At 43.1% G+C, this 17,463-nt stretch overlaps 1 protein-coding gene across 2 annotated transcripts in view; it reads left to right on the top strand.

Annotated features, from left to right (window-relative positions):
• Nucleotides 1–17,463, top strand: part of LOC140725289 (D-2-hydroxyglutarate dehydrogenase, mitochondrial-like) — a 33,553-nt gene extending 16,090 nt beyond the window's left edge. For both annotated transcript variants that reach the window (XM_073040568.1, XM_073040569.1), the window contains 3 exons: nt 5,294–5,436; nt 13,701–13,866; nt 14,103–17,463. In XM_073040568.1, the coding sequence (XP_072896669.1) occupies nt 5,294–5,436; nt 13,701–13,866; nt 14,103–14,365 (572 nt within the window). In that variant the 3' untranslated portion in view covers nt 14,366–17,463. The remainder of the gene's footprint in view (nt 1–5,293; nt 5,437–13,700; nt 13,867–14,102) is intronic.

Below are 17,463 nucleotides of genomic sequence, written 5' to 3'. Positions count from 1 at the left end.
CGGAGGAAGAACGCTGCGAGTGGAATGGCTATGGATTTCCGGAGCAAAGGCATTTTACTACTTGGGGTAAAGAGAGGCAAGACGGCGCAGACACGTGATGTCAGCCAGTAGAGCAGGAAAGGTTTAAAAAGAAGACCGCCATATCCAGTGGACAGCGGAGTGAGAAGTAGCAGAGTGATAGGGCTTTGGCTCAATGGGCTGAGGCGGTAATGAGGCAAGGTAGGTTTACCTGTACTAATTGTGGAAAGGAAGTAGTATGTGTGTGAGGCCAGTTTTCTGTGCTCGGTGTCAGATGTGGGAAGTCCTGGAGTCTCCTAGCTTCCCGAACAGCCATATCTGCACCAGGTGTGTTGAGCTGCAGCTCCTGAGGGACTGCGTTAGGGAACTGGAGTTGCAGCTCGATCACCTTCATCTGATCAGGAAGAGCGAGGAAGTGATAGAAAAGTGTTATAGGCAGGTGGTCACACTGGGGCCATGGGAGACAGACAGGCGGGTTACAGTCAGGAGGGGGAAAGGGGAAGAGTCAGGTACTAGAGAGTAACCTGTGGCTGTACCCCTTGACAATAAGTACTCCTGTTTGAGTACTGTTGGGGGGGACAGCCTACCTGGAGGAAGTGACAGTGGCCGTGCCTCTGGCACAGAGTCTGGCCCTGTGGCTCAGAAGGGTAGGGAAAGGAAGAGGAAGGCAGTAGTGGTAGGGGACTCTATAGTTAGGGGGTCAGACAGGCGATTCTGTGGATGCAGGAAAGAAACTCAGGTGGTAGTTTGCCTCCCAGGTGCCAGGGTCCGGGATGTTTCAGATCGCGTCCACAGTATCCTGCAGTGGGAGGGAGAACAGTCAGAGGTCGTGGTACATATTGATACTAATGACAGGTAGGAAAAGGGAAGAGGTCCTGAAAACAGACTACAGGGAGTTAGGAAGGAAGTTGAGAAGCAGGACCTCAAAGGTAATAATCTTGGGATTACTGCCTGTGCCACGCGACAGTGAGAATAGGAATAGAATGTGGAGGATAAATGTGTGGGTGATGGATTGGAGCAGGGGGCAGGGATTCAGATTTCTGGATCATTGGGACCTCTTTTGGGGCAGGTGTGACCTGTGCAAAAAGAAAGGGTTGCACTTGAATCCCAGGGGGACCAATATCCTGCTGGGGAGGTTTGCTAAGGCTACTGGGGAGAGTTTAAACTAGAATTCTTAGGGGGTGGGAACCGAACTGAAGAGACTGGGGAAGAGGAGGTTAGCTCACAAATAGAGAAAGCTTGGAGACAGTGTGAGAGGGAGGATAGGCAGGTGATAGAGAAGGGACGCGCTCAGACCGAAGGCTTGAGATGTGTATTTTAATGCAAGGAGTATTGTGAACAAAGCAGATGAGCTTAATGAATCAGCACTTGGAGCTATGATGTGGTGGCCATTACAGAGACTTTGATGGCTCAGGGACAGGAATGGTTACTTCAAGTGCCGGGTTTTTGATGTTTCAGAAAGAACAGGGAGGGAGGCAAAAGAGGTGGGGGTGTGGCACTGTTGATCAGAGATAGTGTCACAGCTGCAAAAAAGGTAGACATCATGGAGGGATTGTCTATGGAGTCTCTGTGGGTGGAGGTTAGGAACAGGAAGGGGTTAATGACTTTACTGGATGTTTTTTATAGGCCACCCAATAGTAACAGAGATATCGAGGAGCAGATAGGGAAACAGATCCTGGAAAGGTGTAATAATAACAGAGTTGTCGAGATGGGAGATTTTAATTTCCCAAATATCGATTGGCATCTCCCTAGATCAAGGGGTTTGGATGGGGTGGAGTTTGTTAGGTGTGTTCAGGAAGATTTCTTGACACAATATGTAAATAAGCCTACAAGAGGAGAGATTGTACTTGATTTGGTATTGGGAAATTAACCTGGTCAGGTGTCAGATCTCTCAGTGGGAGAGCATTTTGGAGATAGTGATCATAATTCTATCTCCTTTACAATAGCATTGGAGAGAGATAGGAACAGACAAGTTAGAAAAGCGTTTATTTGGAGTAAGGGGAATTATGAGGCTATCAGGCAGGAAATTGGAAGCTTAAATTGGAAACAGATGGAAAAAGATCTTGGTGATTGTAGTGCTGACTTGCAGCAGACTGAAAAGCTTGAGCATGTAGATATTAAGAAAGAGGATGTGCTGGAGCTTTTGGAAAGCATCAAGTTGAATAAGTCACCGGGACCAGATGAGATGTACCCCAGACTACCGTGAGAGGAGAGGGAGGAGATTGCTGAGCCTCTGGCAATGATCTTTGCATCATAAATGGGGACAGGAGAGGTTCTGGAGGATTGGAGGGTTGCAGATGTTGTTCCTTTATTCAGGAAAGGGAGTAAAGATAGCCCAGCAAATTATAGACCAGTGAGTCTTACTTCAGTGGTTGGTAAGTTGATGGAGAAGATCCTGAGAGGCAGGATTTATAAACATTTGGAGAGGTATAAAATGATTAGGAATAGTCAGCATGGCTTTGTCAAGGCAGGTCATGCCTTACGAGCCTGATTGAATTTTTTGAGGATGTGACTAAATAAATTGATGAAGGAAAAGCAGTAGATGTAGTGTATATGGATTTCAGCATGGCATTTGATAAGGTACCCCATGCAAGGCTTATTGAGCACGTAAGGAGGCATGGGATCCAAGGGGACATTGCATTGTGGATCCAGAACTGGTTTGCCCACAGAAGGCAAAGAGTGGTTGTAGATGGGTCATATTCCACATGGAGGTCGGTCACCAGTGGTGTGCCTCAGGGATCTGTTCTAGGACTCTTACTCTTTGTGATGTTTATAAATGACCTGGATGAGGAAATGGAGGGATGGGTTAGTAAGTTTGCTGTTGACACAAAGGTTGGAGGTGTTGTGGATAGTGCGGAGGGCTGTCAGAGGTTACAGCGGGACATTGATAGGATGCAAAACTGGGCTGAGAAGTGGCAGATGGTGTTCAGCACAGATACGTGTAAAGTAGTTCATTTTGGTAGGTCAAAAATTATGGCAGAATATAGTATTAATGGTAAGATTCTTTGCAGTGTGGAGGATCAGAGGGAACTTGGGGTCCGAGTCCATAGAACACTCAAAGCAGCTGCGCAGATTGACTCTGTGGTTAAGAAGGCATGCGGTGTATTGGCCTTCATTAATTGTGGGATTGAATTTAGGAGCCGAGAGGTAATGTTGCAGTTATATAGGACCCTGGTCAGACCCCACTTGGAGTACTGTGTTTAGTTCTGGTCGCCTCACTACAGGAAGGATGTGGAAGCCATAGAAAGGGTGCAGAAGAGATTTCCAAGGATGTTGCCTGGATTGGGGAGTATGCCTTATGAAAACAGGTTGAGTGAACTTGGCCTTTTCTCCTTGGAGAGACAGAGGATGAGAGGTGACCTGACAGAGGTGTCCGAGGGGTGATTGATAACTTCATGGCCTAAGGTAGAAGGAGTAAATTTTAGAAAACCTAGCACATTTATTTTTCAACATAGTCCCTTCCTACATTTACACACTTAGTCCAGTGGTCGTTGAGCATACAGATCCCTTCTTTGTAGAATTTGGCGTATTGATAAGTTCGTGACCTAAGGTAGAAGGAGATGAATTACTAATTTAAACTTTCTGCATAATCACTGAAAGAGTTGAACTGCATGTGCATGTAACGAGAGCTGTATAGCTCATTTCTTTCTTATATTACCTCAGTGTACTATATATGGAGTGATTTGGCAGCACACAAAAGCTTTTCATTACATCCTGGTACATGTGACCATGGTAAACCAATTTCAATTTCAATTCATTATTGACAAAAGAATCTGGAATTAGAAATACAATGTGAAAGTTTGTGAATGACATTAAATAGGGGTGTAACTAATAGGGAGAAAGGTGCCAGTGTATGGAAGGTTATGAATAAACTTGTAGAATAAATGTATAACAGACAGATTTTAGCAAGAAGAATAAGTGAGTTAGATACTCAGTAAATGTCTAGATGGGGCAGAGGATTACAGGATCTTTATATATAGTATCACAAATCATTAAAAGCAGCCACACAGCTTAACAAGGTTAAAAACAAACAGGCATGGAAGCTCAGAGAGAAAATGAAAATTGCAAAGTAGAGTAGTTATGCTAAACTTGTCTACAATGTCAGTTAGCCAAAACTTAGCATGCTCTGTACAGTTTCTAAAGTGCCAGTGATTGTTTCTTTATGTCAAATGTAAAAATACATTTTTTGGATTTAAAAAGTTGGCAATTCTGTTTGTAAGAGAAATTGGTATTGCACAGCAAAGCTTGAAAGTTTACCTTGCATTAATGGCTATAACTTTGCATGCGTGTGTGTGTGTGTGTGTGTGTGTGTGTGTGTGTGTGTGTGTGTGTGTGTGTGTGTGTGTGTGTGTGTGTGTGTGTGTGTGTGTGTGTGTGTGTGTGTGTGTGCACGCGCACGCTTATTTGTACACAACTTCTGTGTCTGATATTCTCTATAATCAGAAGTATTTTTTTCTTACCTATTTTCATTAACAGAAACAACCTGTTTCTTTCTCCATTGATTTTCCACATTCTGTCTTCCCTTGAGTTGGACTTCAGTTCATTCTTGGTGCAGGTTTGTAGCAGCTGTGTGTTAGATCCGGCCTCTGAACTTTGAAGGGGTGACAAATTTCAAACTATTCACAGAATTCGAATCATTAAATTCTGGTCTTTAGAAATGCCATCCTGATTTCTTGCTCTGCCATTTGAGTAAAGTTAAGTGTCCTACTTAAGATGGGTCAGCAGTCTCTCTTTGGCAGATTTCCACTGATCCCTGTGAATCCTGGGCAGAGATCCAGGGAAGACTGCTTGCAGCTCCTTTGTCCTGCATCCAGACTGACTCAGTTCGTGTGCCATCTCTGTTGGTTGTTGCTGAGAAAACTAAGAAGACCTTTGTTACTGTTGTGTATCAGTTGGAATGGTGTTTACAAAACTATGATGTGGAAGATTTATCAGCCATGTTTTGGCATTAAATAGTTTGATGAATAAATTGCAGCTCTGCAGCTTTGCATGATAGGTCATCACACACCATTTTCAGTCCTCTTTGCCTTCATCCACTTTCATCCTTAAACTTGGTTCCATTGAGTTAAATAGAGCTGAATTTGAGAAGCAGAGCACATCGTACAGTTGCTGTTTTTTTGGTGCATTTACTGCTAGCTACAAAGGGTGACATTTCTACCAACTTATCCCCCTCAACAGCCTCCCTTCCCCTGCATATTTTAACTGAGCATATTTCTTTTTATCCTTACTTCTTGCTATTTGATAATGTTACTGTGTTCTATTCACTCTCTTCCAGAGGGACCATTTTACATCTTGATAGAAACATCGGGAACCAATAGTAATCATGATCAGGAAAAGCTTAATTGGTTCCTGGAGAAGATCATGAACTCTGGTCTGGTGACCGATGGCACTATAGCAACCGAGGAAAATAAGATAAAGGTAAAGTTCCTCCGGATCTCGACTCTGAAAAATAATGTATTTGTTCAAAATGGAAAGACTTAATCAGGCAACCAGCACAATTTGGCTGACTTTACTGATAATTATCAGGCCACTGCTAGTCTGGTATTGTTATGCTGTATGTGTATTATTTGAAATGCTTTATAAACTAGCCTAACAATATGGCATGGCATCTTCAAAAATTCCGAGGTAGATCTGTTATCACTGACTTATATGACATGCAATTTGTTATTTTGCAGCAATAATGTAGTGCAAAGAAATAAAATTACTATAAAGTACAAAAATAAATTGTGCAAAAAATAATGAGGTTGTACTGATGGGCTCATGGACTGTTCAGAAATCTGATGGTGGAAGGGAGGAAACTAGTTCTGAATGTTAAACTGTGGGCCTTCAGGCTCCTGTATCTCCTCCCTGATGGTAGTAATGAGGAAAGGGCCTGTTGTAGATGGTGAGGGTCCTTAGTAATGAATGTCACTTTCTCTCAAAGATGTCCTCCATGTCTTTTTGCAGTTCTGTGGAGGTCTGAGTGAATCAATGGATATGGAAGGAAGGTCTGTAGTTCCAGATTGTGTCGGTTTTATATCGGATAAACGTGTAGATTTTGCAGTGAAAAGATGAACTCCATGAAAATACAGACAGATTGAAAAATTATTAGGTACTCGGGAATGAAAATTAACAGTTCACGATTACCAGATTCACACAGTTGAACTGCCGAATGTAGGAACTCTGTGTGTGATTGGTAAAGTAGCTTAAACTGGTCTAAAAATCGATTGGAAGATATGAAGGCAGATAAAATCAAACTAGATGTGGGTAAAGTCAGCGTTACTGTTTTGAATTGTGATTTAGCAAAATGAATTGGAAACTGCCGCTAGAGGATAAATCAGTTTCAGATCAGTGGTGGTTGATGGTATTTAGGAAGGAGATTCAAGGGGTTCACAGCTAAACAATTTTCAAAATAAGAAAGGTGGGACTGCTAGAGTTCCTTGAGGATGTGTCACGCCAGTGAACTGAGTTACATAGGCTTCCAGCTGCCTGTCACTTTAATGCACCATCCCACATCGAAACTAACACCTATGCTTTTTCCAGTGAAGCCCAATGTAAACCTGGGGAACAGCAGTTCAGCTTCCTTCTCAGGACTCAACATGGAGTTCAGCAACTTCAGATGAACGTGCCTTTCTTAGTTGTTTCAGAGCCAGTCAAAGTTGAGGGTGTTGTCAATTACACAAAGGCATGTATACACAGGTACAATGAAAAACATACTTGTAATAACATCTGATGTACGTGTCGTTAGATACACAACTGTTACAAACCCCGTAACTGGGTCACTTACCAGCAAAGATAGAGAGGTCCGTTGAAGTCTGATGGTACTATTTTTAACAGTATTTATTACCGTAGATTCCGGATTATAAGCCGCTACTTTTTCCCCACATTTTGAACAGCTTTGAACTCTGCGGCCTATAATCCAGAGCGGCTAATACATGGTTTTTTTTTCATGCCGCCTCGTAAACATTTTGCCTTGTAACAGTAGACCAATAAAATTGATGAGTAGTTCACAGAGGTCCAATGAAATTGTACGATAAATCAAGCGCACTTTCACAATTAAATTATTGTAAATCAGTCATCTGTACTCACCCTCATCAACATGGAAAATACTCGAAGCAAGACCCGAGCGCGTCAGACCCGATTAGACCCGATCGCAATGCGCAAGCGTCAGACCCGATTAGACCCGAGCGCATTGCGCAAGCGTCAGACCCGATTAGACCCGATCGCAATGCGCAAGCGTCAGACCCGATTAGACCCGAGCGCATTGCGCAAGCGTCAGACCCGATTAGACCCGATCGCATTGCGCAAGCGTGTCAGACCCGATTAGACCCGATCGCAATGCGCAAGCGTCAGACCCGATTAGACCCGAGCGCATTGCGCAAGCGTCAGACCCGATTAGACCCGATCGCATTGCGCAAGCGTGTCAGACCCGATTAGACCCGAGCGCATTGCGCAAGCGTCAGACCCGATTAGACCCGAGCGCATTGCGCAAGCGTCAGACCCGATTAGACCCGATCGCAATGCGCAAGCGTCAGACCCGATTAGACCCGAGCGCATTGCGCAAGTGTCAGACCCGATTAGACCCGATCGAAAACGCTGCTTTTAAGTTAAAGTCGATCAATAACTTTTCCTGGTAGGCTGCAATATATATATTTTTACCAGTCGCTAGGAGATATTGGAATGTTGTTCGTGCTGTTCAGTAAAAAAGTATATGCAACGTAATTTGTGTTACCGATACGTATGTATATTTAAAAGTAGCGGTGCGGCCTAAAATCCGGTGCGGCCTAAAATCCGGTGCGGCCTTTACAATTAAAAAATTGATTTTATTTCTAAAATTAGAGCCAGCGGCTAATAATCAGGTGCGCTCTGTAGTCCGGAATCTACGGTAGTAAAAATACACAAAAATAATATCAATGCAAACATACGGATAATATACGTCGTCAATACTAAATCTAAAAGTGCGGGTTTAATAATACTCAATAAGAAATAGCTCTATCGTTGTCTAGGGGATAATGTATTGTCCGATGGAAATATAAAAGTCACTCAGTTCATGCAGGCTGCAGCCTTTGTTGGAGAGAGAGAGATTTTTAGAAACTTGCCGGCTTTCCTTTTTATGATTTCGATCTGTCGGAGTCTCGTTGGTGTGGCTGTTCACTTGTGGCCTGTCCATTAGCTAAGCCGTTCTTCCTTGATGAGCCCGCTACCCTGGCAAGGGAGGACGCACACGGGCCCTCACCGGCGTTCGCTATAAAACGCTGTCACTGGCCTTCCAGCGTTTCTCCTGGTGCGTCTAAAGGGGTTGTTCCCCAGACCCTCTTTTATCCTTACTCACGGGGTCTCAGATGTCAATCAGGTTGGGATGATGCAATCCCTCAACCAGCCCACTCTGGTCGTCCCCTGAGGGCTTCAATGAATAGTACAGTACTCAATACACAATTCCGTCTCCAAGAGACAATAGCCGTTATCAGGGGTTTTGTTTTCGCTGAGGCCAGGACACATTCCAAACCTTGAGGATTCTGCGTGTCTCTCTCTCATTTCCTGGGTCCCAGACCCGAAATAATAGCGATCTTGCGATTCTCAAAAAGGAGGGGGCGACTTTGTACCCTTCGGCCCCTCAGAGTTGTGGCACATTCGTAACACAACATTCATATGATAAACATATATTTAACATAAGTTATATAAACTAATACGAGAAAGAACAGAATTAGAACAAAAAAAGTTGTGCAAAGTGGTCATGGTGTGATATACTTGAGCAGGATTATTGAGTTGAGTGGGTTTTGTGGTGTAGTCTCAGAGATGTACAGCACAAAAGCAGGCCCTTTGGCCCATCTAGTCCATGCCAAAATCATTTTAATTGCTCTGGGACCTCCATCGCCTACCATCCAAGTACCTATCCAAACATTCCTTAAACGTTGGAGTTGAGCTCACTTGCACTAGCAGCTCATTCCACACTCTCACCACCCTCTGAGTGAAGAGGTATCCCCTCATGTTCCTCTTTCACCCTTAACCCATGTCCTCTGGTTGTAGTCCTACCCAACCTCAGCTGAAAAAGCCAGCTTGCATTTACTCTATCTATACCCCTCATAATTTTGCACACCTCTGTCAAATCTCCTCTCCATCTTCTGTGTTCCAAAGAATAAAGTCCGAACCTTTTCCATCTTTCCTTGTAACTCAGGTCCTCCAGACCTGGCAACATCCTTGTAAATTTTCTCTGTGCTCGTTCAACCTTGGTTACATCTTCAAACAAGTGTAGGTAGGTGACCAAAACTGCACACAATACTCCAACTTAGGCCTCACCAACGTCTTATGCAAACTCAGCATAACATCCCATCTTCTGTACTCAGTGCATTGATTTATGAAGGCCAATGTGCCAGAAGCTTTCTTTACAACCCTATCTACCTGTGACCTCACTCTCATTGAATTATGGACCTGTATTCCCAGATCCCTTTGTCCTACCACACTCCTCAGTGCCCTGTATAAGACCTGCCCTGGCTAGTCCTACTGAAGTGCAAAGCCTCGTACTTACCTGCATCTGCCATTTTCAGCTCATTTATCCAGCTGGTCCAGGTCCTGCTGCAAGCCATGATAGCCTTCCTCACTGTCTACTACACCCCCAGTCTTGGTGTTATCTGCAAATTTGCTGATCCAGTTAACCACATGATCATCCAGATCATTGACATAGATGACAAACAGCAACAGACCCAACACCAATCCCTACAGCCCACCACTAGTCACAGGCCTCCAGTCAGAGAGGCAACCATCTACAGCTTTCTGGCTCTCCCTCAAAGCCAATGTCTAATCCAATTTACTACCTCATCTTGAATGCCGAGCGACAGAATCTTCTTGACCAATCTCCCATGCAAGACCTTGTCAAATGCCTTACTAAAGTCCATGTAGACAACATCCACTGCCTTGCCTTCATCAACTTTCCTGGCAACTTCCTGGAAAACTCTTTAAGATTGGTTAGATGACTAATCACACATGAAGCCATGCTGACTATCCTTAATCTATCCAAATAATCTAATGTCTATCCAAATACTTACACATCCAGACCCTTAGAATACCTTCCAATAACTTCCCCCCACTGATGTCAGACTCATTGGCTTATAATTTCCTGACTTATGTTTAGAGCCTTTTTAAACAGTGGAACATTGGCTATCCTCCACTCCTCTGGTACCTCTCCTGTCGCTAAGGTTGATTTAAATATTTCTGCTAGGGCCCTGGCAATTTCTGCATTTGCCTCCAATAGGGTTCAAGGGAACACCTTGTCAGAGCCTGGGAATTTATCCACCGGATTTGCCTCAGGATAGCAAATGCCTCCTCCTCTGTAATCTGTACAGGGTCCATGAAGTTGATGCTGCTTTGCCTCACTTCTATAGACTCTGTCTCCTTCTCCTGAAAAAAAAATTAAGATCTCCCCCACCTGTTTTTGCTCCTTACATGGATTACTATTCTGATCTTCTGGGGACCAATTTTGTCCCTTGCAATCCTTTTGCTCTTACCATATCTGTAGAATCCCTTAGGATTCTCTTTCACCTGATCTGCTAGAGCAACCTCATACCTTTTAGCCCTCCTGATTTCTTTCTTAAGTGTCCTCATGCATTTCTTGCATTTCTATAAGCACCTCATTTGTTCCTACCTGCCTATATTGCTTATCCTCTTTGTACCTTTGGTGTATCAGATGGCAACCTTGTCATTTTTTTTTTAGCATTTGTCAGTTTTTTACAAGTCCGAGTTGCTAGCTTGACACGCAACCCAGCACGAATGGAAAGCGAGCAAGGAGCTGGCCAGTTTCGAACCTGGAACCATTCGCCTTGAAGTCCGGTGTGGATGCCTCTACACCACCAGCCAGCATTGCATCTCCTTTTTTCTCTTAACCAGGGCCTCAAAATCATGAAAACCAAGGTTCTCTTTACTTGTTATCTTTACCTTTTATTATGACAAGCACATTCAAGCTTTGTACTCGCAAAATTTCACTTTTAAAAGCCTCTCACTTATCAAGTACACCTTTGTCAAAAAATAGCCTGTCCCAATCCACATTTGCCAGATCTGTTCTAATACTATACCATCAAAATTGGCATTTTTCCATTTTGGAATCTCAACCGGTGGACCAGATCTATCTTTATGCGTATTTACTTTGAAACTAATGGCATTGTGGTCACTAGATGCAAAGTGTTCCCCTACATAAACTTCTGTCACCTACCCTGTCTCATTCCCTAATAGCAAATCCAGTATCGCATGTTCTCTTGTTGGGACTTCTGTGTACTGATTAAGGAAACTTGCTTGACCCCATTTGACAAATGCTATCCCATCTAGTCTTTTTACAGTATGGGATTCCCACTCAATATGTGGCAAGTTGTAATCACCTACTATAACAACTTTGCATGTCTTGCATCAGCCTGTGATCCCTCTACAGATTTGTTTCTCTAAATCCCTTGAACTGTTGGGTGATCTATAATATAGCCCCATTAACATGGTCATACCTTTCTTATTTCTCAGTTCCACCCATAACGTTACACTAGATAAGTTCTCTGGTCTGTCCTGATGGAGCGCTGCCGTGACATTTTCCCTAACTAGTAATGCCACCCCTCCCACTTTAATCCCTCCCATTCTTTCACATCTAAAACAATGGAACTTTGGAATATTCAGCTGCCAGTCCTGCCCCTCCTGCAGCCAAGTCTCACCTGTGGCTACAATGTCGTAATTCCAGGTGTTGATCCATGCTCTGAGCTCATACGCCTTATTGTGATACTTCTTGCATTGAAATATAGGCAGCTCAGGATACTAGTTGCACCATGCTCAACCTTTGGGTTCCTGACTTTGGTCTTTATGTTCTGAATGGTAGGGGTTCCCAGCTTGGGAACCCCTTGCTTGCCCTTGCTTAATGGCATTGGTCCATGACATAAAAAAAGGTTGGATACCCTTAGTCTAGAGGTTTTCTGGAGAGTTTGAGAGCAGTTCATTGTTTTCAAATGTAGCCAAATTTCAGGAACTGCTTGTTTAGTACTGAGATGCAGAAAGTTCCTCCATCCAGACACTGACAAGACTGTCTTTATTCCGTGTATCCACGGAATCCAATTATTTTGTCATATTAGAGCTTCAGACCACATTTTCTCCATAACTTCACTTGACCCCACTGTTGCCTCATCTACTTCTGAAACCTCTATCATCTGTATTATTGACCATTCTGATGCACTTTGTTGCTAAGTCGTAGAACCATACGGAATACAAACCGGCTCTTCACTGTACTGTTCTATGCTGACTGACAAATCCCACTTACTAGCACTTGGCCCAAAGCCTTGGCAATTCAAGGGCGCTGCAGATGCTGCTTAAGTATTGTGAACGTACCTGTCTCAACCAGTGAATCAGCAGTCGTGTTCCACTTTCCAGCCACATTATAACTAAAGCAAGATTTTGGATGTCAGCTGTAAATTAAAATGTACACGTCACAGATAAAATAAAGAGTATAATTTTAGTTCCAGCCAGTTGGGAAGCAGGTTGCCATCACACTCCCAAGCAGTCTTTCTGTCCTTTGTCTTCAATGGAGTAACAATACATTGGTTTACCTTTAAGCAGATTGTGTTGAAGTTGCTTCTACATTGTTTATCTGCTTGCTCAGTCCACTAAGTCCTGAGGTAGCATTTTCAGTAGAGGACTCAGCAGCACAGTTATGTGTGAGTTCTGGGACTGGGGTGAACCTTCACTTAATAGATTGCCTAAACCCTGCAATATCAGAGTAAACTAGAGACTGAGTTCAAGTAAGACTCAATGCCAGTTGTGGAAATTTCTCAGTCTCCCACATTTCACGTATTGATTAATACAGATCCGGCTCCTTACTGTAATATCTCTGCATCTCTCAAGATTTATCCTAGACCCAGCATATTGATGTAGTTACAAAGAAAACACAACAACAGCTATATTTCATTAGGAGTTTCAGGAGGCTTGGTATGTCACCAAAGACACTTGCAAATTTCTTCAGATGTACCATGGAAAGCATTCTAATTGGCTGCTTCACCCTCTGTTAAGGTGGGGAGGGGGCTACTGCACAGGATTAAAATAAGCTGCAGCAAGTTGTAAACTTTGTCAGCTCCATCATGGGCACTAGCCTCCCCAGCATCCGGGACATCTTCAAGGACCGATGTCTTAGAGAGGCAGCATCCATTGTTAAGGACCCCCATCACCCAGGACATGCCCTCTTTTCATTCTGCCATCAGGGAGGAGGTACAGGAGCCTGAAGAGACACACTTTAGGACCAGCTTCTCCTCTGCCATCAGATTTATGAATGAACGTTGAACCCATGAACACTACCTCACTACTTTTTTTTTCTGTTTTTGCATTACTTATTTCATTTAACTTTATATATTTACTGCAATTCACAGTTTTTATTCTTATGTATTGCAATGTTCTGCTGCTACAAAACAATATATTCCATGACATTTGCCAGTGATATTGAACCTGATTCTGATGAATATGTATTGAAGTTCTCTCTGTTTGATCTGTAAATTGGTTGAGGAACTAAATATGCCATTGAGATACAATCAATGTGGTGCTTTAAGCAGAAACATGATATTCAACCTATTGCAGCTGTGCCATTGCGAGCACATTACAGTCATACTTTGTCGAGGGACTAACAGCTGTGACTGAGGACAGTACCACTAGACGTGAGATGCAAAGCAGTCTGAAGAGTTTGATCCTCCATTTAGGCAATCTGGGCTCTGCGGGAACGGATCGCCGAGGCACTGGTTCGTGATGGCTACGTATATAAATATGACATCTCATTGCCACTGGAGAAAATCTACGCAATCGTCACTGATATGAAGAGGAGACTGGGGGAGAGGGCGAAGCGTGTCGTTGGCTACGGGCACCTAGGTGAGACTCATTGATGTGCTGCCAATCTGGAAGGGGTCAAGGTTTCGGCACCTCAGTAACCCAAGATTGGTTTAAATTCTATTTTTGCTCTATTCCTCCAATGCAGATAAAACTCATCCTGGGGCATTGGCGTTTCATCCCAACTTATGCTTAAAGTGGTAGTGTAGGCATTTAAAGGCAAGGCACAATGTCAACAATATTTAAAACTGTCATTTCAATATTTTTTCTCTCCGTAGGTGATGGAAACTTGCATCTGAATATTGTATCTCAAGCACAAGATCAGCTGCTTCTAGATAACATTGAGCCCTACTTGTATGAATGGACAGCTCAGCATTATGGAAGCATCAGTGCTGAGCATGGCTTGGGCTTTAAGAAGAAAGACTTGATTTATTTCAGTAAGCCCAGGGTGGCAGTGCAGATTATGCAGCAAATGAAAACAATTCTGGATCCAAGGGGGATTTTAAATCCTTATAAAACCCTGCCGTCCTCCAGCCAGTGAAATCATGTCACTAGGTATTTTACCTGCAAATTCTAATAATTGGTTATGCTTGTATTTGATATCTTGATGGTATGTTTATGGTTATCAAGTTGGGAAATATTTGCTGGACTACGTGTAACTCGGTTAGACACACAGTAAAGCTCCCTTCACTCTCACAAGTTGTTGCAGTAAGCTCACAGCTCTGTTGGTTGTTACTTTATGTATAACCATCCTTGGAACAGTGCTTTGTTGATCTGTTCCTGCAGAATCCAGGGAAGAACAAATTCACTACCTCTGTTGTTCAACTAATAAGCTCTGTCATTCTAACATAACATTTCCATTTAAAGCAAAAAAGGAACCTGTTTCTATAGACACGAAGATGCTGTTTGACTGGCTGAGTTCTTTCAACATTTCTATTTTTCTTTCTGTGTTTATTTTATGTTTTTATGGGCTTTACACAAAGCCCATAAGTTATATTATGGTTTTGCTGAGGGACTGCTTGTCAAAGTGGATTTAATTTAACACCAGGCCTGCATGAGGCTCCATTGACAATGCACTTTGGCATATGCAGGTTCTGAAACTGGGTACTTGCTTTATATGAAAACAGCTGCTTGAAACACTCAGCAGGTCAGGCAGCATCTGTGGAAAGAGAACCAATTAACATTTCATGTCCAGGTCCTTTACTAGTCTGCATAAAGATGGCAATGGGGTATGGATCCATGGTGACAATCGTTCCTCAACACAAGATGCTGGAAATTTTGACAAATGCCTAGAAAATGTTGGAGGAGCTCGGCAAATCAGGCATCGTGTATGGAGTGGAATCAACAGTCGATGTTTAGGACTGAGACTGTTCAACAGGATAATGAAGGTCTCAGCCCAGATATAGACTGTCCATTCCCCTCTCTAGGTGCTGCTTGACTTGCTGTGTTGTGTTTGACAACCTGTCCTTGGCGTGAATACACTTGTCCTTTGGACCCAGGGGTTTGAGTGGTAAGTGGTGCAGGTAGAGACAGAGACACAGTAGTTATGACAGCTGCCACACAGCTTCGGTTTAATCCTGACCTCGGGTGCTGTCTGTATGGAGTTTGCACATTTCCCTTGTGGTTGGGTTAATTGGCATCTGTAAATCATCTCTAGTGTAAGTCGATGGTGAATCAATCAGGCTGGAATTGAGAGGCATGTGAAAGGGGAACTGAGTGGGGAATGTTACGTACCCCGTAACTGGGTCACTTACCAGCAAAGATAGAGAGGTCCGTTGAAGTCTGATGGTACAATTTTTAACAGTATTTATTGATAAAAATACACAAAAATAATATCAATGCAACCATACAGATAATATACGTCGTCAATACTAAATCTAAAAGCGCGGGTATGATAATAATCAATAAGAAATAACTCTATCGTTGTCCAGGGGATAATGTATTGTCCGATGGAAATATAAAAGTCACTCGAGTTCATTCAAGCTGCAGGCTGCAGCCTTTGGTTGGAGTCAAGAGAGAGAGATTAAAACTTGCCCATTCCTTTTATGATGTCAATCCTTCGAGAGTCGTTGGGGCTGATTTCTCCTTTGTTTTAGCTAAAGCCGTTCTTCCGTGGTAAGGCCCACCAATTCCGAGGCAAATGGAAAAGGATGCACGTGGGCTTTCCACTGGCTTTCGCTATTACGCTGTTACAGGATTTCTAGCGTTTCTTCTGGTGCGTCTCAAGGGGCCGTTCCCCAGACCCTCTTTTATCCCCACTCACGGGGTCTCAGATGTCAATCAGGGTGGAATGATGCCATCCCCCAACCAGCCCACATTGCCTCCACGAAGCACAGTACTCAATACACAATTCCGTCTCCAAGAGACAATGGCCACTTCCCGTTGCTTTGTATCGCTGAGGACCAGGACATTTCAAACCCCTTTGTGGATTCTGCGTGTCTTTCTCTCATTTCCTGGGTCTCCTGACCTGAATCAATAGTGATCCTGCGATTCTCAAAAAGGAGGGGGCCACTCTGCACCCCTCGGCCCCTCAGAGTTGGGCACAGGCGTAACAGGAAATAGTAGACTGAGAGGCAACATAGACCTGACAGCAGTGTGGCTGCCTTCTGTGTATGAGAAATATCGAAGTCTGGGCTCCTGCTCTGGACTGTACATCCTGGAGCACTGCTGTTCTGAGTCAACTTACAAAGTTTTTCTTCCAGTGCTCCTCCTCATTGCCTCTTCCTGATGAAGCTGCAGCTCAACGATTCGGGAACAACTTCTCCCCCTCTGCTGTCAGATTTTTAAAGTGTACATGAACCATAGAACTCTGCCTTGCTGGTTTTTTTTGTATTATTTATTTATTTACACTTGTAATTTGTTATGTCTTTGCACTGTGCTGGTGCCACAAAACAATTTTACATCATATGTCAATGATACTAAACCTGATTCTATTGAATTTGTCAACTTTTGCTTTCTGATGGAGTTGGCTGAGGAGAACACCAGTTGGATGTTCAGATAAGGCTGGGAGGTAGAAAACTGCAGGGGCTTCAACCTTCCCAAACATTATGATCTTCGGATTTGTGTAAGTGGGTAGATCAGCAAAATTGTTATGACTGGAATTTAAACAGCAGGGGAGTATACCAAATTATGAGGAGCTTATATAGACCAGTGGTAGGAAACATTTCCCCATAAGAGAGGCATCTAAAGCTAGAGGGCATAGGTTCAGGGGAGGGGTAAAAGATTTAGAAGAGGGTTGTGTGGAGGCAGAAACTCACAACATTTATGGATCAAGATGAGCTCTTGAATCATCAAGGTATAGAAGGCTGTGGACCAACTATTGGTAAATGAGATAATTATAAATAGGTACCCTATTTATTATTACCATGTGCACTATTTACTCCAAGTTTCATGCAGACGAAAAATGTAATTGCACTCCAGTATATACGACGAGACTAATCTAATCTAATACTTGATATCAGTATGCATGTGGTGGGTCAAAGGGTCTCCTTCTGTGCTGTATAACCGTAGCAAAATCTCTCAGGGTAATTAAACACTATGTTGGTAGTAGTTCAGGTTGAGGAGTAAATTGAATATGTATATTCTCTTTATTTTCATAATAATTTGGTAACAAATTAAAATGATTATGTGTGACTTTAA

This window comes from Hemitrygon akajei, chromosome 3 (assembly GCF_048418815.1).
Source record: "Hemitrygon akajei chromosome 3, sHemAka1.3, whole genome shotgun sequence".
NCBI lineage: Eukaryota > Metazoa > Chordata > Chondrichthyes > Myliobatiformes > Dasyatidae > Hemitrygon > Hemitrygon akajei.
Note: the sequence above shows the minus strand (reverse complement) of the source record. Positions and strands in the feature narration are given on the sequence as shown.